The 24,227-nt window shown below is 48.0% G+C and overlaps 12 protein-coding genes across 13 annotated transcripts; 7 read left to right on the plus strand and 5 right to left on the minus strand.

The window, feature by feature from the left end:
* Nucleotides 1–299: 299 nt before the first annotated feature.
* Nucleotides 300–1,856, minus strand: LOC6735597. The gene has a single exon (XM_002082481.4). It carries the CDS (start codon nucleotides 1,252–1,254, stop codon nucleotides 655–657), a length of 600 nt encoding a protein of 199 aa, XP_002082517.1. The 5' UTR covers nucleotides 1,255–1,856; the 3' UTR covers nucleotides 300–654.
* A 207-nt stretch (nucleotides 1,857–2,063) lies between these two features.
* LOC27209202 lies at nucleotides 2,064–4,210 on the plus strand. The gene is made up of 2 exons (XM_039292337.2): nucleotides 2,064–2,728; nucleotides 2,793–4,210. Exon 2 carries the CDS (start codon nucleotides 3,621–3,623, stop codon nucleotides 4,077–4,079), a length of 459 nt encoding a protein of 152 aa, XP_039148271.1. The 5' UTR covers nucleotides 2,064–2,728; nucleotides 2,793–3,620; the 3' UTR covers nucleotides 4,080–4,210.
* LOC27209037 lies at nucleotides 4,091–4,775 on the plus strand. The gene is made up of 2 exons (XM_016184559.3): nucleotides 4,091–4,242; nucleotides 4,296–4,775. The coding sequence occupies exon 2, from the start codon at nucleotides 4,304–4,306 to the stop codon at nucleotides 4,751–4,753; it is 450 nt and encodes a 149-aa protein (XP_016028958.1). The 5' UTR covers nucleotides 4,091–4,242; nucleotides 4,296–4,303; the 3' UTR covers nucleotides 4,754–4,775.
* A 139-nt stretch (nucleotides 4,776–4,914) lies between these two features.
* LOC27208046 lies at nucleotides 4,915–6,028 on the plus strand. The gene has a single exon (XM_016183669.3). The coding sequence runs from the start codon at nucleotides 5,054–5,056 to the stop codon at nucleotides 5,657–5,659; it is 606 nt and encodes a 201-aa protein (XP_016028960.1). The 5' UTR covers nucleotides 4,915–5,053; the 3' UTR covers nucleotides 5,660–6,028.
* LOC6735598 lies at nucleotides 5,950–6,690 on the plus strand. The gene has a single exon (XM_002082482.4). The coding sequence runs from the start codon at nucleotides 5,975–5,977 to the stop codon at nucleotides 6,599–6,601; it is 627 nt and encodes a 208-aa protein (XP_002082518.2). The 5' UTR covers nucleotides 5,950–5,974; the 3' UTR covers nucleotides 6,602–6,690.
* LOC27206602 (GPI mannosyltransferase 1) lies at nucleotides 6,635–8,109 on the minus strand. The gene has a single exon (XM_039292336.2). It carries the CDS (start codon nucleotides 8,107–8,109, stop codon nucleotides 6,709–6,711), a length of 1,401 nt encoding a protein of 466 aa, XP_039148270.1. The 3' UTR covers nucleotides 6,635–6,708.
* LOC6735601 lies at nucleotides 8,096–8,329 on the minus strand. The gene has a single exon (XM_039292341.2). The coding sequence runs from the start codon at nucleotides 8,327–8,329 to the stop codon at nucleotides 8,132–8,134; it is 198 nt and encodes a 65-aa protein (XP_039148275.1). The 3' UTR covers nucleotides 8,096–8,131.
* LOC27208944 lies at nucleotides 8,096–8,592 on the minus strand. Its single transcript, XM_039292339.2, has one exon. It carries the CDS (start codon nucleotides 8,590–8,592, stop codon nucleotides 8,338–8,340), a length of 255 nt encoding a protein of 84 aa, XP_039148273.1. The 3' UTR covers nucleotides 8,096–8,337.
* Nucleotides 8,459–9,095, minus strand: LOC27207212 (cx9C motif-containing protein 4). The gene is made up of 3 exons (XM_016182940.3): nucleotides 8,880–9,095; nucleotides 8,662–8,818; nucleotides 8,459–8,601 (listed from the first exon to the last, which is right to left on the minus strand). Exons 1-3 carry the CDS (start codon nucleotides 8,941–8,943, stop codon nucleotides 8,592–8,594), a joined length of 231 nt encoding a protein of 76 aa, XP_016028962.1. The 5' UTR covers nucleotides 8,944–9,095; the 3' UTR covers nucleotides 8,459–8,591.
* Nucleotides 9,096–9,234: 139 nt separating this feature from the next.
* On the plus strand, nucleotides 9,235–10,730 carry LOC6735602 (dr1-associated corepressor). The gene is made up of 2 exons (XM_002082486.3): nucleotides 9,235–9,418; nucleotides 9,626–10,730. The coding sequence occupies exons 1-2, from the start codon at nucleotides 9,377–9,379 to the stop codon at nucleotides 10,613–10,615; spliced, it is 1,032 nt and encodes a 343-aa protein (XP_002082522.1). The 5' UTR covers nucleotides 9,235–9,376; the 3' UTR covers nucleotides 10,616–10,730.
* A 71-nt stretch (nucleotides 10,731–10,801) lies between these two features.
* LOC6735603 lies at nucleotides 10,802–11,527 on the plus strand. The gene has a single exon (XM_002082487.4). It carries the CDS (start codon nucleotides 10,851–10,853, stop codon nucleotides 11,397–11,399), a length of 549 nt encoding a protein of 182 aa, XP_002082523.1. The 5' UTR covers nucleotides 10,802–10,850; the 3' UTR covers nucleotides 11,400–11,527.
* A 2,564-nt stretch (nucleotides 11,528–14,091) lies between these two features.
* On the plus strand, nucleotides 14,092–24,106 carry LOC6735604 (protein stum). 2 transcript variants are annotated; one of them, XM_016168703.3, is made up of 10 exons: nucleotides 14,092–14,217; nucleotides 15,498–16,494; nucleotides 16,553–17,020; nucleotides 17,089–19,673; nucleotides 19,733–20,288; nucleotides 22,488–23,132; nucleotides 23,190–23,295; nucleotides 23,358–23,484; nucleotides 23,547–23,741; nucleotides 23,804–24,106. In XM_016168703.3, exons 2-10 carry the CDS (start codon nucleotides 15,683–15,685, stop codon nucleotides 23,914–23,916), a joined length of 5,607 nt encoding a protein of 1,868 aa, XP_016028965.1. In that variant the 5' UTR covers nucleotides 14,092–14,217; nucleotides 15,498–15,682; the 3' UTR covers nucleotides 23,917–24,106. The 2 variants fall into 2 exon arrangements, with proteins under 2 accessions (XP_016028965.1, XP_039148267.1); XM_039292333.2 differs by lacking the exons at nucleotides 14,092–14,217; nucleotides 15,498–16,494; nucleotides 16,553–17,020; nucleotides 17,089–19,673; nucleotides 19,733–20,288 and adding an exon at nucleotides 21,246–21,568.
* Nucleotides 24,107–24,227: the final 121 nt, after the last annotated feature.

Here is a 24,227-nt window from a genome sequence, read left to right on the forward strand (position 1 = left end):
TAGAAAAGCAAAATATATTTAATTAATCAGTACCTGTATCGGCTAGCGTCGGGTGCTTTTTCCGGTGACAATGAAAATGGGTCAGTGTCCATTGCATCAGCATCTCGTTGGTGGTGATTAAGTGGTGGTTCTTAGAAGTTGTGAATGGTACGACTTGACCGCAGATAGTCGAGTACGCATTATGCTGTGGAAAGCACTTGACTTTATCTGTGTAGTTCACCAAGCTCCGAAGCTACTTTGTCTTTGGGGGACTTTTTGTCCTTTTAGCAAGAAATGGAAAGAAAAACGCAGCAAACATATATATTTAGACATATAGTTTTATTTTTTAATCAGATTATTCATTCTCGGAATGAAGTTTAGGCTTTGTTCACACTGCGCTGCTGCGTTACGACTTAACATATACATACATACATATATTTCCCTAATCAGTGGGTGTTTTGTGAATAGTAATGGATTTTTAGACTAGCGACGTGGCGTTTAATACTTGACATTGCTGAATGTGCGGGTTGATGTTAATATTGGTAGCAGTCGAAAGACACATTAAGACTAAGTGACTATTTTGCAGTCAATAGGAACCTTTGCGTTCGGCGGCAAGAGTTTCGTTACATTAATCCTTAATCTTTGGCCTAAGGTGACTTAGAGAGCGCAAGACTCTCAGATGCTCACGTTGATGGCATTCTTGATCACAATGTTCCCGGCTCCGTGCCGGATCGTGAGATTGCTGTCGATCTCAATGCCGCCGGACTTGCTTTGGCCAGCATCCGTTGGCGTTGGCGTTGGCTTGGGGTTTTTCGGTCGAGAGCTGGGCCTCTTCCTGGCATCGCCGCTGAGATCCAGGGACTTGACCACCTTGAGCAGTCCATTGCAGCCCGTGTAGTCGACCACCTGCTGCGTGGAGCCGCTGCCCAGGTAGATCCTTCCGTCGTTACCCGTGTACTTGAGGTCTCCGCTATTGTTCTGGATCTTGAGTCTGGTGCTATTGCCGATTACTTGCAGGCGCCCGGAGTTGTTCACGATCCGTATGCGGTTGCCATTGCCGATGATCCTGAGATCGCGGGAGTTGTTCTCGATGCGGTACTCCTTGCAGTTGCCCACCAGATCCTTGCTGGCGTAGATGGTTGTTTCCGGCGTCGTGGGACTCCTCTTGCTTTTATTGGGGGATTTACCCTGCTCGTGCTCTTTCTGGCAAGTGGAGCACTCGTCATCGTCGTACGAATCGCTCGCCGAATCGGTTTCTATCACACGAACGCCCATTTTGGTGTGAATTACCGCCGGTTTCGTTTCTTTCCGCTGCTAATCACTCGTAAAAATCACCGTCCAGTCCGTCGGTTAGCTCATTCTCCAACTCTTTTTCGACCGATCCACTCACTATCTCTATCTCTATCTCTTTGTCTGTTTTCTCTGTCTCTGTCGCTGGGGGAAGACTCCGAACGATGAGCAATCCGGATGGCTAAGGTCAAAGATATCCAATTGTGTGTGTTGTTATTGTATCCAATGTGCGCTGGGGGATCGTCTGCTTCCGCCAGGGGAACTCCCTCTGTTTTCTGATCTTTTATTGTGCGTTGAGTTTGGCGATTTCGGGTATCGCTTTCGCCGCGCTTACTGCTCGCTCACTGGCACTTTGGCTATTGAACGCTAATGCCGCTCGGGAACCGCTTTTATATCCGCCGAAGAGTCTAGCGGCGGGGCTTTTTTATTTCGCCCGAGGGCCGGCACGAAAATCACCTCGTAGGCATGAGAGTCGCGAACTTAAAGGCACCTTGCCAGCTGGGGAGACCTTTGATTGGGTCGCCGAATTTATTCGGCATGAGTAATAACCACCTGTTGGTGCCCTCATAATGGGCTCGTCCATCTGCTTGAGCTAACAAAATCTTTAGCTTATAGTAATTAAGTTTAAATATATATTTAGTTAACAGCATCAGTAAATTCGAACATCATTACTATATCTTCTTTTTAGTTTATCCTTAAATGATGTGCTTCTAGTAAATCCCTTATAGTAATGGGTGTTATTCGGGTCTTTACCCATCAAAGTGGAATTTATGTGCTTACGCATTGTAACTTTTCGCTGTGTAGACTGTTATCAGCTTATGCAGTACAGGCCCAACTTTGATGGGGGTTTTTGTTAACTTCTGTTATCATTATTAAGTCCACTGATATAGTTGCTGATTTCCATTTTTGGGAGTCGTAAACGCGGAGTCAAAAACCAACGAACCCAAAGCAAAAGGGGTAATAACCGACGATAACCGATGATAAAGTTTTAAGCACTAGAAATTGATAAATATTTACGCAGTTGCCAAGTGAGATCTGTGAAACGGAGGCAATCGTTTCCTCTAGACGCTTCACGAGCCTGTTTGTTTACAAACAAAAAAATCTCACCCATAATTTGCACAATCGCCTTTATTGGCATTCGATCTACTTCACATATGCATATGTTTACTTATATGCATATAGTACATCCCGAATGCTTCCGATTCTCGATCATGGCATTATCTGCGATCGTTCCAAGCTGAGTTGCCAGTTCAAGTGGCCAGCTCAGTCGGTTGGGAAGCCTGGAGCTGAGCAGAGCCCGGCCAAGTCAAGCATATGTATCTAGATCGCCAGCTGGATAAACACGCTGTCATCTAAACAGTTGGCCCAATGTTTACTCGTGCGGGGAAAGCACCGCAGCTATGGGGCTACAAATGAAAGGGGTGTATTGCCGAGAAGGTCGTTTTTTATAATTTTCAAGGTGCATTCACTGTTGACAAATCAATTATCTATTGCGGAAAATTATAAAATGATTTATTTGCCAGATCGCCGTTTTGGGCCAGTAAACGGGGACTTTTCTGCAGCTATCTCAAGTGTGCTCGTCAAGCAAAAGCAAGTTCAAGAAAAGCAAAAATCGTATGAAGCCCTGTTCGGTGCGAAGGTGTTATAACGCCAAATCGTGTGTATTATCAGATATGCCACGGCGCAGTTACAGCACACACAAATGGAGAAATTGTGCGAGCCCAGGAAAAAACCCCCCGATCACAACCCGTAACCCATCAAAACTGTTACCACCTGCAGCCACTATCTAGCACGCGTCTAATACCGGTACTAAAGCCCCACCGACAAAAAAATCACCGATGCCAGATGTTTTATCTTTCATTAAGATCGAGGCGTTGCTTTGTTGTTTTTCATGTTCTGGATCGAAATAAATGAATGTTCTGACAGATACTTTAACCATTTTGATGATGGGGTTTTAAAGGCATTAAGATTTCATATGTGTCAGATAACAAGATAATACATTTATTATCAATGTCAAATAATTAAATTACCCAATGCAATTATAAACAAAATCATATCATCACTAATAGTTTGTAAAGTAAATATATAAGAGAGCTATATAGGGCAGAACTTGTGATCTGTAGATATAGATTTTAAGTACACTCTTAAGAACCACCCTAACATATGATATTAACCATTCACACAGATTGTTATAAACAAAAAGAACCCATCTCTATTTAAGTTTTGTTGAAGTGAGCTTTTCTTGGTGCTTATTTCATAAGTAAACAAATATAAAGCGCTCCCATAACGAAATCATACTTTAATAAAGTGTGTACCACACTCGCCAATCGGTAGTAAAAATATAAACAATTATGAATAATAACTCGAATGTTTTGACTATTGGCACCGAGAGCACTGGAGATTTAGAAAGCACAAAAGCACGTAAAGAGTACTCTGTGTCTGATTTGGAGAAGCACTTGCAGAAAATTCTACTCAATGGCGGCAAACCATTAGCAAATGTTTGTGATGAAGAATCAGTCAGATCATTTTCGGCGAAAGAAATCAAGAAGAACGGATACTACTACGAGTTCGGTCCGGCTGATAAGATAAATGGCTGGATGGTAAGCGGACCTGCTTTTGATGCCAAGGGCATTCTGGGACGATTAAAGAAGGTGATCGGCAAGGAGCACTGGATATCCGACAACGTTGCTAAGTATCCAAAGGATTCGAGGAACTTCATAATCGAAACCGTTTTCAGCACTATGGATGAAGAAAGCTCAGATATTTACTCGTATTTGTGTTATCTAAACGAAAACACTAAGAGGAGGTGAACTTTATAACATCGTTTATTTGCCATTCGCCGTTGTTTATAAACAAAATCAGCCCATCACTAATTTAGAGCTTTTGAGGGAACTTTTACCCGAAATGATTTCATTAGTAAATAAATAAAAGAACTGCACACAACACAGACGGTCATCATTAATACTGAACCAGGTTAGCTGAAAAAGTTTCAAGCTAGGATATTCCACTTACTTTGTACCTTTCAGAACCAAAAATGACGTCAACAACAAACGTTTTAAGTATTGGAAATGAAACCGAGGAACTATATAACAAGCTGCAGAAAACAAACAATCCGAAAGCATATTTTGAGTTCGAGTTTGAGAACCACATGCGGAAATTGCTGCTCAATGGCGAAAAACCCAAGGAGCTGGATGAAGAGTCCATCGGAAGATTTGCCGCCACTGAGATAATGAGAAATGGCAAGCAGTACTACGAGTTCGTTCCTGACGGATACAAAACTGGAGTCATCATCAGTGGTTGCTCATTTCTGCCCAAAGACATGGTCTTCCGCGTGAAAAAGAAGATTGCCAAAGAACACTGGGTTAACGAAAATGTAATTCAATACAAAAAGAATTCAATGTGCAACATACAGAGTATCGTATCCGAATGCTTGCAGGAAGAGTGCAATGATATCTACCAATATTTGTGTTATCTTAACAAGTAAAATAAACTAATATAAGCATATAGATTTAAAGTCTCATATAATATATTTTAGTTAATTTTATGTAATGGGAGTGAGACCGAAGAACTATCATTCATTTGAAGAAAATAACTTACACCAAGGTTCACCCTAATTTCAAAATATTCGTTATTTTTACCATTCACAGTCAGATATAGAAATAAAGATGACTAATGCTAAGCTTTTCATATTTCAACAATCCAACTGTCGGTTCATTTGTACTTCAGTAACCGCATAGACTTTGAGAAAGATAGTTTGAATTTTGTGTAAAATACTAATAAAGCTATGGAAAAGGAAGTTCAACAAAGAAGTCATAGTTGTAAAACTTGTCAAGCACATGTGCTTAACATTTCCGGAAAAGTGGAGTCAAGCCAAAGCGTTTCCTGTCTTGAAAATAAAATTCTATCGGTTCCTGATCTGCCAGTAATAAGTCCAAAATCATTTCCGATTATAATGGGTAGAATACTATTGAGATCTAATTGCCCGCCGGAACCCGTAACAAAAGTGAATCTAACCGACTTTGAGCAGAATCTGTGCTTCTTGTGCATGGAGAAACCATCGTTGGGAAAGCGAGTGTATCACATGTTCGTCACAAATGAAATGGATATAGAAAAGGACTATCTGAAAGTGCGAAAAACCTACGAGAAAAATAAGGACATCGTAATCGTGGACCAGCTAACACTTTACACCCTTTGTGCGCGATCCTTGTACCACAGAGTTCAGAATAAGTTAACCGATGTCAAGTGGAATAAGCACCGAAATGTTTTTGAGATGAAAAAAATTGGGCTAAAGGACAATTTGAACCTTTGGAACAAGTTGTATGCGCTGGAAAACGAAGAGAGGGCAAAGCTATTTAACTATACTAAGTTCCTAAGCGCAACGAAAAGCTAAACATATTTGTTTTCATACCCCTTTACTTTAAATGGTATTATACAATTTTAACATTTGTGAAATAAAGTTATATGCATCAGATGGTCCACCCTAATCAAAAAACATATGATTGCCATTCTCTGGAAAACTTTCATTATCGAGCTCATCACTAATTCTGTGCTTTGCTTGTGAACTTTTGTGTTGTGAAATAGCAGAGTATTTCGATACCTTACAAAACAATCCATCTATTTAACGAGTGGTTTTTGACCAACACAACTCAGTATTGGCATATAAACATTAAAGGGGAGACATTACAAAATTCTAAAAATTATAACCATGGAAGCTGAAGCTCATGAATGTAGAGCACCTGTATCTGCAAACATAAGTGATTCATCAGCGCCACCTGTGCTCAATATATCCGGAAGGGCAAAGTCAGAGTGGAATGCTCCCCGCATTAGGGGCAAAAAGAAGCCCCCGCCTGTCTTGGACGCACCCAAAGTGAATCCGAACACATTTCCAGCGATATTAAGCAGGATTCTACTGAAGACCGATGCTCCACCTGTAGCTCCACCGAAGTTTAATCCAGCCGACGGCACACAGTACCTTTGCTTCCTGTGCCTCGAGAAGCCGGAGAGTCGAAAGCGCGTCTATCACATGTTCATCACGACTGAAAAGAAGCTGGCAAGCGACTACGAGCACACCAGGAAGCTGTACGAGAATCGCAAGGAGTACATATATACCAATAATATATCCGTGGAAACAGTCTGTGCACGAGCACTGTACCGCCGGGTTCAAAAGAAGTTCATGGACGTACACTGGAACAAGCTGGGCAACGTTTTTGAGACTGACATGGTCGGACGCAGTGATGTCTGGGGTATATCTAATCGAGTTTACGCTTTGCGTATCGAGGAGCACGAAAGACTATTTAATTACATAAAGTTTCTGAGCTCAACGAAGAGCTAACTAATTACATTCGATTTTAAGTGCCCGTACCAATTGTGATATCTTGTGTTTATTTTTTATATTAAATCTCTGCTTTGCACACACTTAAAGCATGGCGGATTGTTTGATTACAGTAACTTTCTGTAGCTTATCTTAAATTGTGTGAACCCGTAATGACTCAACAGCTGCTCCAAAATGTATCCGTTGGTGACAAAGAATACGGCTCCTTGCAGTCCAATCCAGTAGAAGGTGTTCCATGTGTGAAACTCCAGCAAATAGGCCGGCAGCAACCACAGCGCCTGGACAAGCAGCCAGAGGAATAGGAGACCGAAGCACCTTCTCCACGACAGCATCTTGAAGTTGTTCAAACAGAGCGGCAGAATGGCCAAGTACCAAATGAAGTACTGTGAGGTTACCACCGAATTATAGGTGACGATGACAAAGGCCACGGCAAAGATGCAGAATGGCAGCGTCTGGCGGAACTGACCGAAGCTCAAGCTTAAGTAGAGGATGAGCAGGAACTGCGGAGCCAGCACTAGAGTCTTCAGGATCGCAGAAGGCTCCGCCACACTCGACGCACTGCCCAGGTACTGTAGAAGGAACTGCAGCGAGAAGTTGTGTCGCGGGTCCTTGCGTACAAAGTGGTACAGGTAGGCTTCGTATATGTATTCCCAACCGTACATTGTGTAGAAGGTCCAAGTGAAGGCCACTAGGCTGATCAATGTTCCACTTATCAGGCACAGTTGTTGCTTGTTGGGCCGCAGGATTTGGCACAGGAAGTCGAGGGGAGTTTGTGTCAGCCGCGTTGATAGCGATAAATAGTATGCCAAACTGAATAACAACGGATACAGACGGAGGTGAATGACTAGACCGTGAGCCAAGCCCGCTCCGAATATAAGCCAGTAACTCCTGGCGATATTGTGCTCAGATTTTAACAGCAGGTATATGGTTAGTATCACGAAAAAGCTCGAGAAGCAGTCGCCGCTTCCACGTGTGGATATTACAGCCGTCAGCGGATTGTAAAGCCAAAAGCAAGCAGAGGCGCGGGCCAAGTTCTCTGGATGACTTCGCTCATCCAGGGCATCCAGCGATTGGTCCGAATCCCGTGGCCTGTTGAACTTGCTGAGCAGGTGCTGTACGGTCTTCTGGTACTGACTCTTGATTTCCATGTGCACCAGACGGTAAATAAGTGTGGCGATGAGCAGATCGAACGTCGCATACAGTAGCTTACCCCACGCCGGATGAAGCAGGATGTTTAAGGTCTGCAGATATGCCATGATTGGGCTATATCGGTAAGTGTGCCTGGCGAAGGGTGTGTCCCCAGCCAAAACTTGACGGGCTCCATCAGTCACCACCTTGTAGTCTATATCCGTGTAGGGCACGGCTGACTGACTGTCGTGTATTTGTCCGTAGCAGATTAAAGCTATTCGCAGCAGAGCGGATATTAGGAGATGGGTCTGAAAACTCGTGTAAAGGATGCGGCGACCTAGTCGCTGCCATCCAGTGGTCGCAGCCTTTGTTTGAGTCATTGTGTTTATTGTTTACGTTTGTCTAGAGCTTGGTCTTCATTTCCAAAGCGGTCTTGCGGATGCAGCTTAGGAACTCCTTGAACTCGGTGTCGCAGATTTTGTGCTGCACGTTCAGATCACGCGACACGCAAACCGCATACGCAGTGGCTTTGTCCGCGCACTTGCTCAGCAGTACTGGATAGTTGCGGATTCTTTGGTTGGCTTTGCGCACCGATTCCATGCCTCAGCTCAGCGCTTGTGAGGCGGCACTTTGGTCTCCGGCGGCGGCAGAGGATCGGCGATAAAGCAGTCAAACAGGGGCTTGGAGAAGAAGACCAGCAGTGAGCCTGTGATGAAGCAGATCTGGAACAGGCGTGGATTTCGCTGAATCCACGAGCGTTTGGGCAGCACAGCGGTTCGCCTGCGCTGATTTGCCTGCTGTTGCTCCTTTTGGTCTAGCAAGTCTTGAATTTCCTTCGGAGGCCTATACTGCGGTGTGGACATTATTTTTTCCTGCAAAATTGGTAAGTTGGTTATAGTGTATATGAAATAGAGAAGTTGGCTAGAACTCACGACTTGCCGATTGGGTTCTTTTCCTGGGATGCGTCTGGTAGATAAGTCTTCTCCAGATCGATTCCACTGCAGCAAAGTGATTCCTTATGCCACTTCAAACAACACTGACGCATTGCCTCAAGGACATCCAAGCACTTGTCCTCCTGGTAGTGATTCTCTGTAATCGAGTGCAAGTCAGCTTACATAACCATGAAAATGGAGTCAACGGCGGTGCTCACTGGTCAAACAGGCTTGTATGCGGCAGGCGTTCGGTTTGCAGGGATCCTTGCGCGTGTCAGACATGTAATCCGGCCCAGAATTCCAACGATATTAAATCGCTCCTGCAATATGTGAAAAATACTTGCTGCTGCTGCTGTTTCTTCTTCTTGGCGGTTCTAGTCATTCACAGTGCACGAACAATGTTGCCAGACTGCGAGACGGTCAGCTGTGTAGAAGGTCAGGAAACCTAATACATAAATGCAAAATAAAAAACAATTACATATATAACAACAAAAAGAAATAACATCTCTTATAATTTACAGAAATTTGTACTCTTTGAAATTTGTATCTTAGTAGCTTCTGCTTCCCTGTGAATACCCCGCCTGCTGCGAGAGCAACTGCCATTCACCGATCGACGTCGACAGTTGGGCACCAAGGAACTGTTCTTGTGTGAAAAACACACACACATTTGTTTTATTTCGCTAGGACTCCTGACGATTACTTCACAAATCGGAATATGCCATCGAAAAAGAAAAAATACAACGCACGCTTTCCGGCGGTAAGTGGAAACCCCCGTTTGGCGGCAGGAAAGCCCCAACCATTTGGCGGCCGTGAACGCCGAAGATGGGTTATCAGTTTTCGTGCATGTGTACATACATATGCACATACACGCCTCGCATAATCAGAGGCTCAAAAAAAGTAAAAGAGAAACCAACCCGGTGCGAGATTATAATGTTTCCAAACCATTACCATATACTCCATGCAGGGGCGCATAAAGAAGATCATGCAAAGCGACGAGGAAATCGGGAAGGTGGCCCAGGCCGTGCCTGTTATCATCTCGCGCACGCTGGAGCTCTTCGTGGAGTCGCTGCTGACCAAGACGCTGCGCATCACGAATGCGCGCAACGCCAAGACGCTATCGCCATCGCACATGAGGCAGTGCATCGTGTCCGAGAAACGCTTTGACTTCCTCAAGGAGCTGGTCCGCAACATACCCGACATCAGTGTGGCCGAGGAGGCCGCCTACAACGAGGACGATGTGTTACGCAGCTCGCCAGAGGATCAGTATCCAGATTCAGACACGCCATATGATCTTAGCCTGCCATCGACGTCAATGCGCTCGCAGGCGAACGGCACAGCTGCCTACATGCGCTCCATGAGTCTGAACAACGGAGCCGGATCGGGCGGAGGAGCCGCCGCCACCAAGCGGCAGTTTCAGTCGCAGCTCTCCACCCAGCAAACTCCCACCACCAGCACCACCCTGCCCGCCAAACTGGCCCGCTCCGAGTCCACGCCGGCCTACACGCCACGCGGCAGGCCCCCCAATCACCTCAAAAAACAGTCGATGCAGCTCGATACTGCCATACCCGCCCCGATCTGCAACTACGAACTCAACAAGCCCATTGTCAAGATCGACTACAGCCACGTGCAGATGCAGATGCCGACGGCGAACCTGTGCACACCGGACGCCTCAGATTCTGGGTCAGGATCGGGCGCCGGATCTGGGGCTTTTAACTTCGACATAGCTGCTCCGGTTATCAATATCGATCTGACGAATATCGTGGCCGGTGGAGCAGCTGGCAGTGGTGTGCCCCCCACCTCTATTGGATTACCATCGGCCACGCCGGGGGACAACAACAATGTGAACCAAATGGCTGGAAAGAGCAGCGCTCCCATCATTCCAAAGGCCACCGCGGCATCAGCGACCCCCACTGAAACCGTTTTCGAATTAGACGAAGACTATGACAATATTTGATTAGGATCTATGTGAATGCGCTTTTAAATTATTGATACATTAATATGTACTCTAGGTCTAAGAAATCACAATAACATTTTTTGCAAAATAAAGACCATGCTGGATTTTAAGCTGACGCAATGTGGAGTAATTTAAATAGGAAGAATTGGTACAATCAAGCAGATAATTGGCATACGGGATTAAATCAGTTTATCTCTGAAATAGATGTACTAAACAAGCTCAACAATTATTGAAAATGTTTGCATTCATAGATACCATAGAAAAGCCGCCTCTGGGCGGCCGAAAGTCATTTATGCCCATCCCAGAGGCCAAGTTAGTTGACGACGTCGTCAGCTACATCGCCAAACCGGAGTTCTATTCGACTGTTCAAGCGGCATTGAAGCTACAACGCTTTTTCTATGTGCAATACAGCGAACTGGCTGCCAAGTTGGAGACTGACCTCACAGCAGTGTTAACCCGTTTGGAAGCTGCCAAGAATAATTTGGAACTGCTGAGGAGGTTCATGGACAATCCTGACAAGGAAGTTCAGAGCCTCATTCAAATCGCGCAGGGCGTATTCAGATGGGTGAGCATACCGCCAGTGGAAAGGGTTACCCTTCAAGTAGGCGCATCTCTGCAAATGGAATTCAAGCTGTCCGAGGCGGAGGAGTTCATCAAAAAGGACATCACCAGCCTGGTGAAGCAGCAACTGCAGCATGAGCACGATATCGACTATCTGCAGGATCAGGTGAACACGGTTGAGATGAACCTAGCCGTTTTGTATAAGCATGGAGTGGAGAATTAGAAGCATCCCATCCTTAAAATTTCTAGTATCTTGTAGTTGCTTATAAAAACATTCGTTCTAAATAAGTCTTTATTATAAATGCCTTAATTTCCAACTCGGAGTTCCCCACAAATACATTCATTACAATTACATTATTAGCAGCCCGGTAAAGAGGTCAGAGTATCGGGACCGCAGGATCCCAGACTGTGCCCTACAAAATGTGACCTTTATTACCGTGCTTGGGTATTTACAAGCCTATACACATCATAATAATTATGACTTAATTTCGCCAGGGAGCACCGCTTAGTCATTGTGTAATCCTCGGTCACAGCCAATTACAATTGAATGCCTTTCAATCCCATGCCCAAGCCTTCGTCCAGCTGTTCCTCCAGCCCTCCAGCCATATTCGCACACGCAATCTGCCAGCCACAATTGATATTAATTTGTGCCCGATGTGGGTCAAGTCATGATGTAGACTCCATTCCCTCCCAAGGATACCAAATTATATGGCAAAAGGACAAAAATGGCGAGCAGATGAGCCACATATCGCGTGGGAAAATCTTATTGCAACCGAATAAAATTACCCAGCCGCTCCCAGTGAGCAAAGGTGCAGTTGTGAATTATATGAATTTTCATCCATGGGCTTGGCACCCTAGATTAGGGTCAGCACTACTCCCGAATTTTGATTAGCCAAGCCCAAAGTCCGGATTAGATTGCTGCGCTCTCTCAGCCAGATCACGTGAATCCGCTGAAGAACTTGGGCTGGGCTAATCGAAGCCCCCCAATTGGGGGAATCAGATCTGCATCTGCACACCTGCATTCGTGGACTACACGCTGTCCACCTGTCTTGAGTCATGGCGAAAAAAAAGGAGGTTGGAAACAATAAAAACAACTTGCGGCGCGCCGCCAGTGCCAAGTTTTCATGTCCAAGGCGTATTTATGTCAACCGGAAGTAGGTTTACTGACCCACGTATACCCGTGTGGCTGGCCAAACGTGGACTTCGGCTTTCTTCGGTGGTTTCTTCACCTAAACCCGACTGGTCAGTTGCCGTGGAGCTCCACGGCGCAGGACGATGTATAAGAAGGTATTTGCCCACGGCGGATTAGTTTTTCTACGAACGGCGAGTGCAGTGCATCGGATCGATGCAAATGCGCGTTGAATTTCTTGGGTATTCAGTTTTTTATTTCAAAATCTTCTATTTTTTTATGACATAAACTCTACAAGTAACGGTGTATTAAAAATTAAACCAAACTACTTAAGAGCGTGATTGAAATCGAATGGAAATCGTCGTATATATCGCAAACATTAAAAACTTCAAACTCGGTTGTGTAGTGAAAAAGCCCAAAACAATTAACTCGTAGATGTCTCTAGGAATTCCCCGACTTGTGACTCCGTGTGACTCCACTGGGGGTTCGAGTTGGACCCCACAAGGGGCGGTTTTTGGGGGCTAACACGACATTAGCCAAGGATTTCTCCGGCACTGCCACTTAAAAGTCCCCCCGTTCCGAGGGTTTCGTGGCTTTGGTTTGGGTGGTCTGTGTTTGCACACATACCTGTCTTTAGGCGTTATTGCTGCCACTGCCGTTGTTGTCTTGATGTTGCAACAGTGCCCGGCTGGCCAAGGAGTACGTAGCCGCGGGCCAAGTGTTGTTGACTCCTAGCCGCTGCACAAGGCAACGCGGAATTTGTTGCGGTTTTGACCCTATTCCAAAGCCAAGGAAAGTGCAGTGTACTCGCCGAGGGTCTTATACTCAGTCGAGTGCAGGAAAAGCGTCCTTCTGCCGAAGCATTTCGCAATATTTATGGGCAGAGACACCTTTCACAGAGTGATTAAGTGATCCTAATTTTTGGGCGTCGCATAACTTGTGTGTTTTAGAGCATTTTTTCAAAACATGGATACTAAGGGGATAAAATATTCAAATAATGTTAGTTTTCAATTCGTAATGTAAATTCTTATTGCTTCCAAAGCTTTAAAAAAGCTTAAGATCAAGAAATAAGGAAATCTTTAGTTTCTATGCCATGTTCAATATTTTTGAGCGCTATAAAGGAAAGTTTTTATTAATACCTATCATTACGTTCAATCAGAGCTCTTATGTGCAATCTCCAACTGCATAAAACTGAATTAAAGTGAAATGAGCGAAAGTGCTCATTGAAATACACGCGTGCATTCAATAGATACAAGTGGCATTAAAGTTATGAGGCATCCCGAAAAGTATGAAAACTTAGCTGGCTGAGCTCCTCGGTGGCAGGCAGTGCGGCGTAGAAGTACAAAAGTGTTGGAACATCGCGTGCCACAGACATAACAACAGGTGTCACAGCCTGCCGGGGGACACGGGGGAAGCAATCAAAAGTTGTCTAAGAGGCAGAAAGAGCTGAGAAAGAAGCACACGTTGCACAGATGAACACAACGACATGCAAACGGCTAATGCAGCCGCCTCGCTAGGCGGCGAAATGCGGAAAAGTCGCGGCGAATTGGCGCCCCCGGTCGCCTTTTCTTTTCGGCTTTTCACTTCGCCAGTCTCGATATCTCAGCGGGTCTGCGTGTGCAAACTGTTGGGGCACCAAGTGGTGGAAGGGGGGGGGGCATTGTGTGCTGTTTTGGATTTGAAGTGTAGGCAATATTTCTCTTGAAGGCCTCCATTTTGCTCACTTACCGCTGGTCGGCCATCAGTTTAAGTTAGGCAGCGGCCACGTTTCGTCGCGTTTCCATTATTTGTTGCGGCTTTTCAGCAAATACATTCTATTTCCGAATTAGACTAAGCTTAAAACCCAAATGTAAATTATATAATGCGCTCCAGGGCCAAAATCACCCAGTGTCAGTCAGTGTGGACGTGGCAGGTATTAAAAGTCGTTATTCAAGTGTGACCGAGCGTTAATGAGATGCATGAAAACTGCGTGTAATGCGGCAGGCGGTTAAAAAACCAATTCGCAAATAGGAAGCTTAAGCCGCCTGGGAGCCGGCCAACTCCCCCAAACGCGTCATGGCCAAAACAAAAAGAAAGGAACGAAAAGGAGCCGGCCAAGTCACTTCCTTTTGGCCCAAAGTGTGTCACCGAAATTCGAGCGGCGGGCCATAAAATGTAGGTTAAATATTAGGCAGAGGAAAATCAATGCGAACAAAGGCCATTCATTCACACCTTTCCTCCGCCCCCCAAAACCTCCATGGGCTACGTCATTTCGCTAAAATATCTGCGTACCCAGCCGCACAGCTCCAATTAAACCATCGCTTACTTCTGGTGATAGGATAGTCTCAGCCCGCTGGCTTCCACATCTGCCGGGTCGTTCGACTTCAAGTGCAGTCACTAATGCGGCAATTTGCAACATGCAACCCCGGTGCAGCCAGCCAAGCCGAAGCCATCCGCCCAAAAGCAAATCCCATCTCCATTCCCCCTCCAGGCCTTTGAGGCCTCCTCATCAAGTTATGCTCTCGTTAGCGCCAAGACAAGCGTTTGGGAGTTGGGAGTCCGATTTGGATTCGCAGCCATATAGCATATAGCAGCAGGTGCATGGCATACCATAACGATTCCGATTTCAAATCGGTTGGTTTTGGGGCGGCTTTATCAGCGCCTCACACGCAGCTATTTATAGTTGAATGGGAGTGAAATGGCATTAGAAAATAAAGCCGTGCAGTAATAATTACTCTACTATTTTTGCCACAACCAGTGATGGAAGCGGACGTATCCGGGCAGTTGTACCTAATTACTTTTTTTGATTGTACAAAAATTGCTGACGAATTTTAATTACTTTGTTCAAGCCATTAAAAATGTCCAAGAAAAAAGGATTTTTGAAAAAAAAGAAATTTCTCTTGTGAATATTTTTAAAAATTCACCCAGGTGAACAGAGCCAGTACCCTTTTCCATCACTGCGAATTGGCAATGAAACCGGCAGCCCTTCAGTTTCGCTCTCCGGTTTTTGGGACTGCCTGCTCCGTGCTCCGTGCTCCGTGCTCCTCGTTCCGTTATCCGTTCTCCGCCGGTGAAGGCGTCGCGTGTACGTCTCTCTGACATTGCAAGAGGGCCGGAAGGTCTCGCTGGTCGTCTGTCTGTGGAACCAAGAGATGTGCGCACATGGGTGTTGTGAGTGATTTTTAAATACATTCTGTTGCTTCGAATAAATAGCTCCTGGCGTCATTGGTTTTGTGGCACTTAAACTGAGCCGAAGGACGAACGCGGAGTGTCCTGCGTGGAAATCGGCTTCCAACTACTGCAACCACGACTGAATTTCGCAAAAACGCTGCAACAATGGATCGGAAATCATAGTGAATGCATGAGGGCCGGAGATCGGTTAGCACCCATGTCAAGCCATGCAGCAGACCCTCTCGTACTCATCATCATCGCCATCCCCATCCCCGATGCCCATGCCATCAGCCTCAGCCGCACAGCCGCCGCCAACAAACCCGAATCCGACACCGAATCTGAACGTGCGTCCAAGTACGAACCCAATACCACGACCCAGATCCACTGGAGGCGAGTCCGGGTTCCAGCCGGCCATCATCCCGGTTGATTATAGCTATCGCACCCACACCACCCGCTCCATTCTCTCCGCCCAATCGATGGCACCCTCCACGTTCGCCTCCAATCAGAGCTTTGTGCGCCAGCCCTCGGAGTCGGATGCCCAGCCGTATAGCAGCCTCTTTGGGGATCCGGTTCCACCGCCTCTCCAGCCGGATGATTACTTCGGAACAGCAGCCTTTGAGACGTTGCGAAATGGGTCTGTGGAACTGCCCAGCTCCGAGGAGGATGCGCTGGTGGCCGCCATGGCGCTGAACGCACTTATTCCTGCGGCCAGGGAACGCATCTTTCCGAGTGTGCCGTACTCGAGGACTCCCCGAGGATCCCTCCTGCCGTACCTCCAGCCACCCGACATCCAAATCCTGCCCAACTCGAGCGGTGGCTCCAGTTCAGAGCAACTGGGCTCGCCTAACTATCGGCTCCTGGCTCCTGATGACATTCTGAACAAGCCGGACGTTTATGATTTGGAGAACGAGGTCGAGGAGTACACCGTAGTCGGTCAGAGAATGTCTTTCGATGATGAGGAATATGAGACGGCGAGGACTCCCAGCCAAGCGCCCGCCAAGTTGAGTGTGTCCAGCATCACAACAGAGGATCACAGGGGGTGGGTAGTTAAATTCGCTAATCTATAATCCAAACTAATCCTTCGTGACCCCTTTTAGATTACTCAGTGGCTCCTATTCGGGGAGGGATTGGTTCCGTCCGGCGCCACAGCACTTTCCAGAGTTCACACGCATCCCACGATTGCGGCCCAGCTCCAAAATGATTATGTCGATGAAGCAGGATGAAGGACCTCTCTCCCCGCTGGCCACAATGATCCAGGACATGAACAGCTCGAGCAGCGGCGGAGAGGAGCGAGTGGCGCCCAACCAAAGCAGGCCCGTTAGCAGGGACGTTGTACTCTCACCGAAGCAGTATCTGGAGGAACAGTTGGGTCTGGAGAGAGGCAGCCAGAGGCAGTCGCTGGAGGACTATAGAATGCCACCTCCACCGGCTGACCCACCTCCTTTCCGTAGGACCGACTTGACGGAGCAGGATGACAACCGGAGTGTGGAACCTGAACATAGCTTAAAGCGGGAAATGTCCCCAGTTATCATTAGGGATTCCATACCTATGGGCGGAGATTATAGGTGAGGTTATGCTGCGGAAAATATCTATGAAGATTATACAAATATAGAAGTTTTTCTGTTTCCTCTAGAGTGGAGCAACCTCGTCCACACAAAAAGACTGCTTTCACTATACTTTCCACGGGACAGGCAGCTTCTTCTGCTCCTCGGCCTCCGCAACAAGCTCCCACCAAAGGTAGACACGCCTCCATCCAGTCGACATCGACGACTACCTCATCGCCGGCCGGCAGGCCTCAGATCAGTCCTAGACGGAGATCGATCTTTGGCTCAGAGCCGCGACTGCCTGAGCTGCCCTCCTCGCTGGGTTACACCAGTCACCTCGTCCACCAGACCACGGATGACTCGCCACGCCCATCGGTGCAGTTCAATATGAGTGGACGCCACAGTCGCAGCAAACTGGCCATTCCGCAGAAGGGCATTCTCCAGCAGCGGGACTCGCTTACCTCCTCCATCGACACCTTCACGCCCCGAGCCCAAATAAGAAGGGGATCCATTGGCAGGGATCCCATCCGCAGCTTGCCCTATGGCCAAAAGATCAAGAGCATGGAAACACTGCCCCTGATAACAGATCCGCATCGCAGCTCCATTCCCCGCCTCCACTACGGATCCACCATGGATCTGAGCAGGCCGGAACCCGCTGTTTTTCCGCCCGGAGCCCTGCCGCGACCACTGAAGCCAAATCTGAATCCCACGCGAAGGCAACGCGGTCTCCTGAAGATCATTAACAAGGAGGAGTCGCTCGCCCACAACCCGCCGCGTTCCAACTGGTGCAGTTTGGATGACCTGAGTCGGCCTTCCTTCGATGGCACTCCCAACCAGGCAAGACGTCGCTCCAGCTCCACCTCACCGGAACGTCGCAGCTCCACGCAAACGGTCTCGGATCGAAGAAGTTCCAACCTGAGCAGCGTTACCGCCACCACCTCGGATTTCAGTTTCCGCCGACCCACGCTCTCCACACTGCCAGCAGCTCAGACACTGTCCAGGATGCGTCGGAAATCTGTGCAGGCTCTAAGTCCGAATAGGATACCCAACAGGATTCCAAGCTTTGGACAGCGAAGGCAGTCCATCTATCAGAGGGATCAGGAGCCCAAGCCGCTGAGCAGGCACGGAAAGATAGCCAAGCCGAGCACGCTGTCACCCATAATTGGAACCCCAAATAAGGACAGCAGTTCGGCCCAGAGTCCAAACCACAGATCCTCCCTGATGGGCGATGCGGCGGATACCCCATCCGAGGTTTCCACGCGGCGGGACTCGGTGTCCCGTATACCGGTTCGCAAAAGTCCAGACTCACGCTCCAGTTCGCCACCCAAAGACTTTGGGATTCCTGCCTCTGGACGAAGCTCACGGGCTAGCATAACTCGGTCCCCTTCCAGAGCCATGAATGCCGGCAGTCGATCTCCTTCCAGATCCATGCATCCCAGCAGAACGTCCTCGAGGGAGAGTGGAAGACCTGGGGACTCGAGGTCCGCATCCAGGGGCCCACCTTCTAGGCCTGGCTCCCGATTGGATCAGATCAGTTCCCGAATGGATCGGCCCAATTCACGCTTGGAAAGATCCAACTCACGCGCTGAGAGATCTAGTTCTCGGGCGGAGAGGTCCAGTTCCCGTTTGGATGTGTCCAACTCGCGGGGAAACTCACGTGCAAACTCGCGACTGAGCATCAATTCTTCCTCGCTGCGGTCGTCCAGCATTTCACCCGCTACCATGGCCAGGAATAGGAGTATGCGTGCCACAACACCCAGTCGCCGGAAGTCCATCTCCTTGAGTCCAGCCAGTGCTATGATGGGTCGCCGGAAATCAATCAGTCCCGAAGCCTTTGGCCAAAACCGAAGAGTTTCTAGTCGGGGTAAGCCCGAGCCTCCAGAGATTCTATCTCGAAGGAACTCCCGCTCGCGAATTCCCACCAGATCGACTAAAGTTGCCTCCAAGTCCCCGCCGTCTTCGTCCAAGAAGAGATCTAAATCGCCGGAGAAGCCCAAAGCCTTGGGAACTACGCCCAAGAGCAACAAAGTTGGAAAAGGGGCAACCACTAAAGGAAGCCCCAAAGCGAAGCCCAAGATCCCTGCAAGTGCCAAACCAAAGACCAAGACGGAATCCTCGCTGAAACCTCCAGCAAAGAATGCAAATAAAACTCCTGTAGGTGGTAGACCAACCACAAATGCAAAAAAGCCAGCCGGCAAGGGAACTTCCACAAAGGATGCAAAAGTGGAGAAGGGAAAGGAGACTGGGAAGTCTGGGGTCGCCAAGAGCAATGGAAAGGACACCGAGTCTTCAGTAAAGTCCAGTAAATCCCAAGTCACAAAAACTAAACCACCTGGGGGAACCACAGCGGAGGCCAAGAAACCAGCTAACACAAAACCCCATGGAATAACGTTAGAGAAAGGGGCAAATGGATCCGATCCCGTCGGAGGAATTCCTCCTTTGGCTGCTCAGGTGGGCAATGCAGTCCTGCAGGCGGTGGAAGCGGTTCCAGCGGTTACCAGTGAGGTTACCGTGCCCTCAACGCCAGGAGGTAAAGGTGGCGCCAATATGTCGAAACTGGTGCGAATGAGCTCCAGGATGAGCCTGCTGAGCAACAAGAGCACCAAGGTGCGATCAGATTCTCCTCAAAACCGAAAGGTGGCCACCGTACAGGAACATGCTACGGAGAAAGAAGGTGGGTTTTACAATTGCTTACAAGGATCAATTTAACCATCTGCCATCTTTCCCTTCCAGAAACAGTGGGAGCAAACGCGCAACCCATGTCCAATGATGCTGCTGCTATTCTGGAAAAATCGCAGAAAACTCTGGAAAACATTCAAAAGACCGTCACCGAGGCCACCGACGAGATCCACAAGACCATCAGCGAAAATCTCACCGATCTGAAAAGTCTGGAGAACGACCTAGCCGCTGATCCCTCGCCAACGCCCAGTTCGGGTACCACGATGGCCAGGCCGGGTGAATCCGCCTCCCGGACGGGCACAGCAGACGGCAGCATTGCTCCTCAGAGTTCGGGGGAGCTGCCCAAGTCACCGTTTCCACCCACCCAACCCATCGAAGCCTCTGTCTCGGTTTTGCATCCCAATGAAAGCTCCGCCGATCGAATAGCCAGCGTGCCCGAGGTGGAGTGCGAGAGCTCTGATCTTCCAACGGCCCTAGACGCCTCCGAATCCGAGCTGGTTGGTAATGTTATGCCCACGCCCGAGAGTGGAGCGGACTTCAAGGTGGACGCCAAGCGGAGATCGCCGGACGGACAGGGAGGATCCACGGCGGGAAGCGGCGGTCTGGCAAAGTGAGTAACCAGGAAGTGGGAATCTGAGGATTGGTAAATCTCTGTGCAGACTTAAAACCACCAATTTTGGTTCAGAAGTCAAGGCATATTCCTTAAAACCTTTTACAGAGATGGGCTTTTAGATATGAGTTTTCCATGGGTTACAATGTTGTTAGATCTTAAACTCCAACCTAAATACTTAAAACCCATTAGAAACTTTGAAGTACCAACCTTTGAGAAGTCCTTACATATATGAGCAAAAAAAGTATGATATACCTTGCTGTAACCCTTGAGATTGCTTATCGTTCTATCTTTGTCACCAAAGGACCCGCGCAACAAACAACTACTAAACTCCCCATGTTCGCTATGACCATTATGAATATTCATCAGTCAAAGCCCCGTCGAATCTCACCATTTTCCATTCAGCTAGAACTTGAATGCTTCGACTAGAACTTGACTAGCTAGCTGTACTAACATTTTGCCTCGGCCCTAGGGTCACCACATAAAGCACCAGCCAAGGCTTACAGCGCCTGGCCAGCCAATTTACATACAGGAAACGCCGGAGGCGAGGGGTTCGGGCCAGCCAACAACTATGATACATAAAACTTTACAGTGCCCGCCGTGTGGGCAGGAGTTCCGTGCCCTAGACGCTGCTGCTGGCACAGGTCCGTCAAGCCACTCATAAGTGCGTCAATAAATTTCAAAGGGAGAAGGGGCGCGCGGTGGAGTGGGTTGGCCAAGACCCTTGGCCCAGGAGCAACACGATGGGACCGCCTTTGAGGAAATCCGTTCGTCGGCAGGTCGCGAAGTCCTCCCAATCGCCGTCGCAGTCGGCGAAGGTAACGATGTCCTTCACTGCATTGTTTTCCAGCCATGCGAGACCCACAAGAAAGCCCTCTGGCCGACCAGTTACAGTGGGGATTTCCCTGGATCGAAATCAATTTGCGCCATCGGACGATAGTCCACTATTGGCCAGGCAACACTGTACGGTATAGCGTGCGCGGAAAACAGGGGAAAAGTATTTTCGCAACACGGCTTAAGTTTCTTGCCGCAATAACAAATCAGTTCGGGCCGGACAATCGCGCCAACCGCAGCAACTCACTCGCTGGGAAATTCCAGTTCGGAAAGTTGGAACTCGCAAGTCCTCGCAAGTCGATGATTTTCCCAGCAATTAATACGAAATAAGCATTCAGATAATTTTGCCAATTCGAAATGCTGAACGGAACGCCGAATAACGCGGTCATTTACACGGTGGATCTGGCCCAGGATTCCTTCATCGATGGCGACAAGTACTTCTTTAGGTAATTAGGCACGAGATCCAATTATAACTTATCGCTGCTAGTCATCTGCCAGCGGGTAAATAAACGCACTGACCTTCTGGAGGCATTTGGGGCACTCCGACTCCGACTCCAAGAATGTGCGGAAAACTTGCTCCATTCATTTCGACTGTCTCGCAGTTTTGTTTGAATTTCGACCGGAGCGGGTCAAATAAATTGCCGACCTCCAAATTGCGTTTGGTCGTTGGCTCGTGCACAACGGAATTACTGGCCTGCTTGTTCAGGAACATATATATATTCATTTATATATTATATACACGTGAACACCTTTCTTGGGCTGCGGGCATGGACCCATATAGGAATTGTGTAAGCAAAACTCTCGTGACACATTTTGGTGGGCTGGCATACTCGAAATCGACCCGAAAACGAAACTTCATTATGCCCGGATGAAAGTTCAAAAGCCACAGATTTAGCATTACACGCTACTAACTGGCTGCAACTGCATTATTCATAACTTTGAGATACTAGATAAACGCCACATGCGCCATCCGTAGGCCCACGCTAATGGTAATTCACTTCCGAAGGTGATTATTATATTTCACGCCAGCGAAGTGCGGAAGTGATTCAGGACTATCCCGCAAACTTGAACTTTCCAATCATACAGCACTTCCGCCGCCTGGCACTTGGCCAATCCTCGAAGCCATAAAAGCTTATATCCGCTCGCCTGATAGCCAAGGACAATGGGTGGGCAAAGTACTTTACACCAAGTCATAATCGGACTTCAAGATATTGAAGGACTCTCTCAAATACTTTGGTGCTTTAAAAGCAAGAAGGTTTATCAATAATACACACTTGAAGTCCTTGTAGAAACTAACAAGACAGTTTCCTTAATTTAGTGCCTTAATTGTATTTCCCATTTCCCTCGCATTCCCTTTTCAATCAGGAGCAGCAGTCAGGAGTTCCTTGAGGACAAGGATAATGTCAAGAAGGGCGGTCTGTGCGGATGCTGCTCCAAGCTGTTCATGCCCTGCCGCCGATCCCGCTGCTCCCGTTGCTGCCGGCGCCGCGAGCGAAACGAATCCGCCGAAGATCAGCCCGTCCTGTGGAGCGGCAACAGCAGTGCCACCACGGCCACCAATGTCCAAGTGATTGACGAGACCAAGCCGAAGCGTAAGAAGGTATCGGATTGGCTAAAGTCCAGCTGCTGCCGGAGCTGTCGCAAGAAACCAGCCACCGAGGAGCACGAAGCACACCAGGAGGAAGTGTCCAAGCGGACCAAGCAGGAGGCCAACATGAGCACGGGACCAAGGACACGAGGCAAGTGCGGCCTCTGTCTGAGCAAGGTGTTCTGCTGTCGATCGGTGAACAGGGTGGATCCCACCACCGGCGACGAGACGGAGATGAAGCAGTGCTGCTTCTGCATACCATGTCGTCGAGGCAGTCGACCCAACAAGAAGGGCAGCACCGTCTCCTGGCGGGATCAGGACCCCGAGCTGGGCATCAAGCCCACCGAGTCCTCGGTGGTGGAAGGCGCCTCGGAGGCAGCCATGTCAGCGGCAACCGATGCAGGGAATGGCCAAGTTAAGGAGTCAGTATAGTTTGGAACCACTTTCGAGCTTGGTTGTACTAATTCCACTACTTGTAGGGGCTGCTGCAAGCGCTTCTGGCTGATGCTGCTCTGCTGCCGCAAGAGGAAGCGCCGCGAGTCCAACGCTAGGAGGCAGAGCATCAGGGCGCCGCCACCCAGTGAGGCAAGTGCTCCATCAGTTTGATTGTATAAAAATAGATTTGAAGATCCTTTTTCTGTCATCAGGACACGCGGAAGAAGCTGCACGTGGACCTGGTGGAGTACTCATCCAAGATGAAGGGAGCTATTCCCGTACTGCCGCTGTATCTGGCCTGGTTCTGTGCCTTTTGCAATGTGGTTTTCCCAGGACTAGGTGGGTTCAAAAGTGCTTATATCCATGAATCCCTGCTTATGCCTTATGATTCCGTAACCCAGGAACGCTGCTCTCCGGACTCTTTTGCCTCTGCGTGGGCATACCGCGTTTCTCGCAGTTCGACAGCGCTCGTGCAAGGATCGGATCCTTCATCATCAACATTATCGTGGCCGTGTCGCAGTTCTTCTGTGTGCTCTTCTGCTTCGTGGGATGGGGATGGTCCATTTGGTGGGGCACCATAATGCTAAGATGTGCAAGTAAGGAACAAGTATATCGTTTTAACTTGTAGCCACTCATTCCGTTCATGATGCACTTACAGAGAAATTGAGCAAAATCAAAAAGGTGGAGCGTTTGGAGCTGGAGGAGGAGCAACGCCAGGCGCAACTGGCGGAGGCTGGGAAAAACGGCGTCGCCGAGGCGGACAAGACATAGTCCTCCGATCCCGGATACAACTAAGTTGCTTTTTATACCATTGTGTACATACTTTTGTACAAAACATGTAGATTACACAAGACATGCACTTCCACATGAACTTCCAGGTTAAGCAAAACGGAACAGAACTTCCCTTAAACATGAGATACATATGTCTATATGTATTAAAATCATTAAACTTCCACTTAAATATGCGTTTTATTTATTGGACTTTATTTGTTGCGCAACAAAACAATTTTTGAGATTCGGAATGTTTGAGCAACCCAAGAAGTAAGGGAGTAAGTAAATGCGAGCTATTCGAACTTTAAAAT

Source organism: Drosophila simulans, chromosome 2R, assembly GCF_016746395.2.
Source record: "Drosophila simulans strain w501 chromosome 2R, Prin_Dsim_3.1, whole genome shotgun sequence".
Lineage (NCBI taxonomy): Eukaryota > Metazoa > Arthropoda > Insecta > Diptera > Drosophilidae > Drosophila > Drosophila simulans.

Excerpts from the sequence above, each read along its gene's own strand:
- LOC6735603 (XM_002082487.4), top strand. The coding sequence starts at position 10,851 with ATGTTTGCATTCATAGATACCATAGAAAAGCCGCCTCTGGGCGGCCGA.
- LOC27208046 (XM_016183669.3), top strand. The coding sequence starts at position 5,054 with ATGGAAAAGGAAGTTCAACAAAGAAGTCATAGTTGTAAAACTTGTCAA.
- LOC6735597 (XM_002082481.4), bottom strand. The coding sequence starts at position 1,254 with ATGGGCGTTCGTGTGATAGAAACCGATTCGGCGAGCGATTCGTACGAC.
- LOC6735602 (XM_002082486.3), top strand. The coding sequence starts at position 9,377 with ATGCCATCGAAAAAGAAAAAATACAACGCACGCTTTCCGGCG. Across the intron at positions 9,419-9,625 it reads ACAACGCACGCTTTCCGGCG|GGGCGCATAAAGAAGATCAT; the intron begins GTAAGTGGAAAC and ends TACTCCATGCAG.
- LOC6735601 (XM_039292341.2), bottom strand. The coding sequence starts at position 8,329 with ATGGAATCGGTGCGCAAAGCCAACCAAAGAATCCGCAACTATCCAGTA.
- LOC27206602 (XM_039292336.2), bottom strand. The coding sequence starts at position 8,109 with ATGACTCAAACAAAGGCTGCGACCACTGGATGGCAGCGACTAGGTCGC.
- LOC27209202 (XM_039292337.2), top strand. The coding sequence starts at position 3,621 with ATGAATAATAACTCGAATGTTTTGACTATTGGCACCGAGAGCACTGGA.
- LOC27208944 (XM_039292339.2), bottom strand. The coding sequence starts at position 8,592 with ATGTCCACACCGCAGTATAGGCCTCCGAAGGAAATTCAAGACTTGCTA.
- LOC6735598 (XM_002082482.4), top strand. The coding sequence starts at position 5,975 with ATGGAAGCTGAAGCTCATGAATGTAGAGCACCTGTATCTGCAAACATA.
- LOC6735604 (XM_016168703.3), top strand. The coding sequence starts at position 15,683 with ATGCAGCAGACCCTCTCGTACTCATCATCATCGCCATCCCCATCCCCG. Across the intron at positions 20,289-22,487 it reads GGAAGCGGCGGTCTGGCAAA|GAGCAGCAGTCAGGAGTTCC; the intron begins GTGAGTAACCAG and ends CTTTTCAATCAG. Across the intron at positions 23,485-23,546 it reads TGTGGTTTTCCCAGGACTAG|GAACGCTGCTCTCCGGACTC; the intron begins GTGGGTTCAAAA and ends TCCGTAACCCAG.
- LOC27207212 (XM_016182940.3), bottom strand. The coding sequence starts at position 8,943 with ATGTCTGACACGCGCAAGGATCCCTGCAAACCGAACGCCTGCCGCATA. Across the intron at positions 8,819-8,879 it reads CATACAAGCCTGTTTGACCA|AGAATCACTACCAGGAGGAC; the intron begins GTGAGCACCGCC and ends ACTCGATTACAG.
- LOC27209037 (XM_016184559.3), top strand. The coding sequence starts at position 4,304 with ATGACGTCAACAACAAACGTTTTAAGTATTGGAAATGAAACCGAGGAA.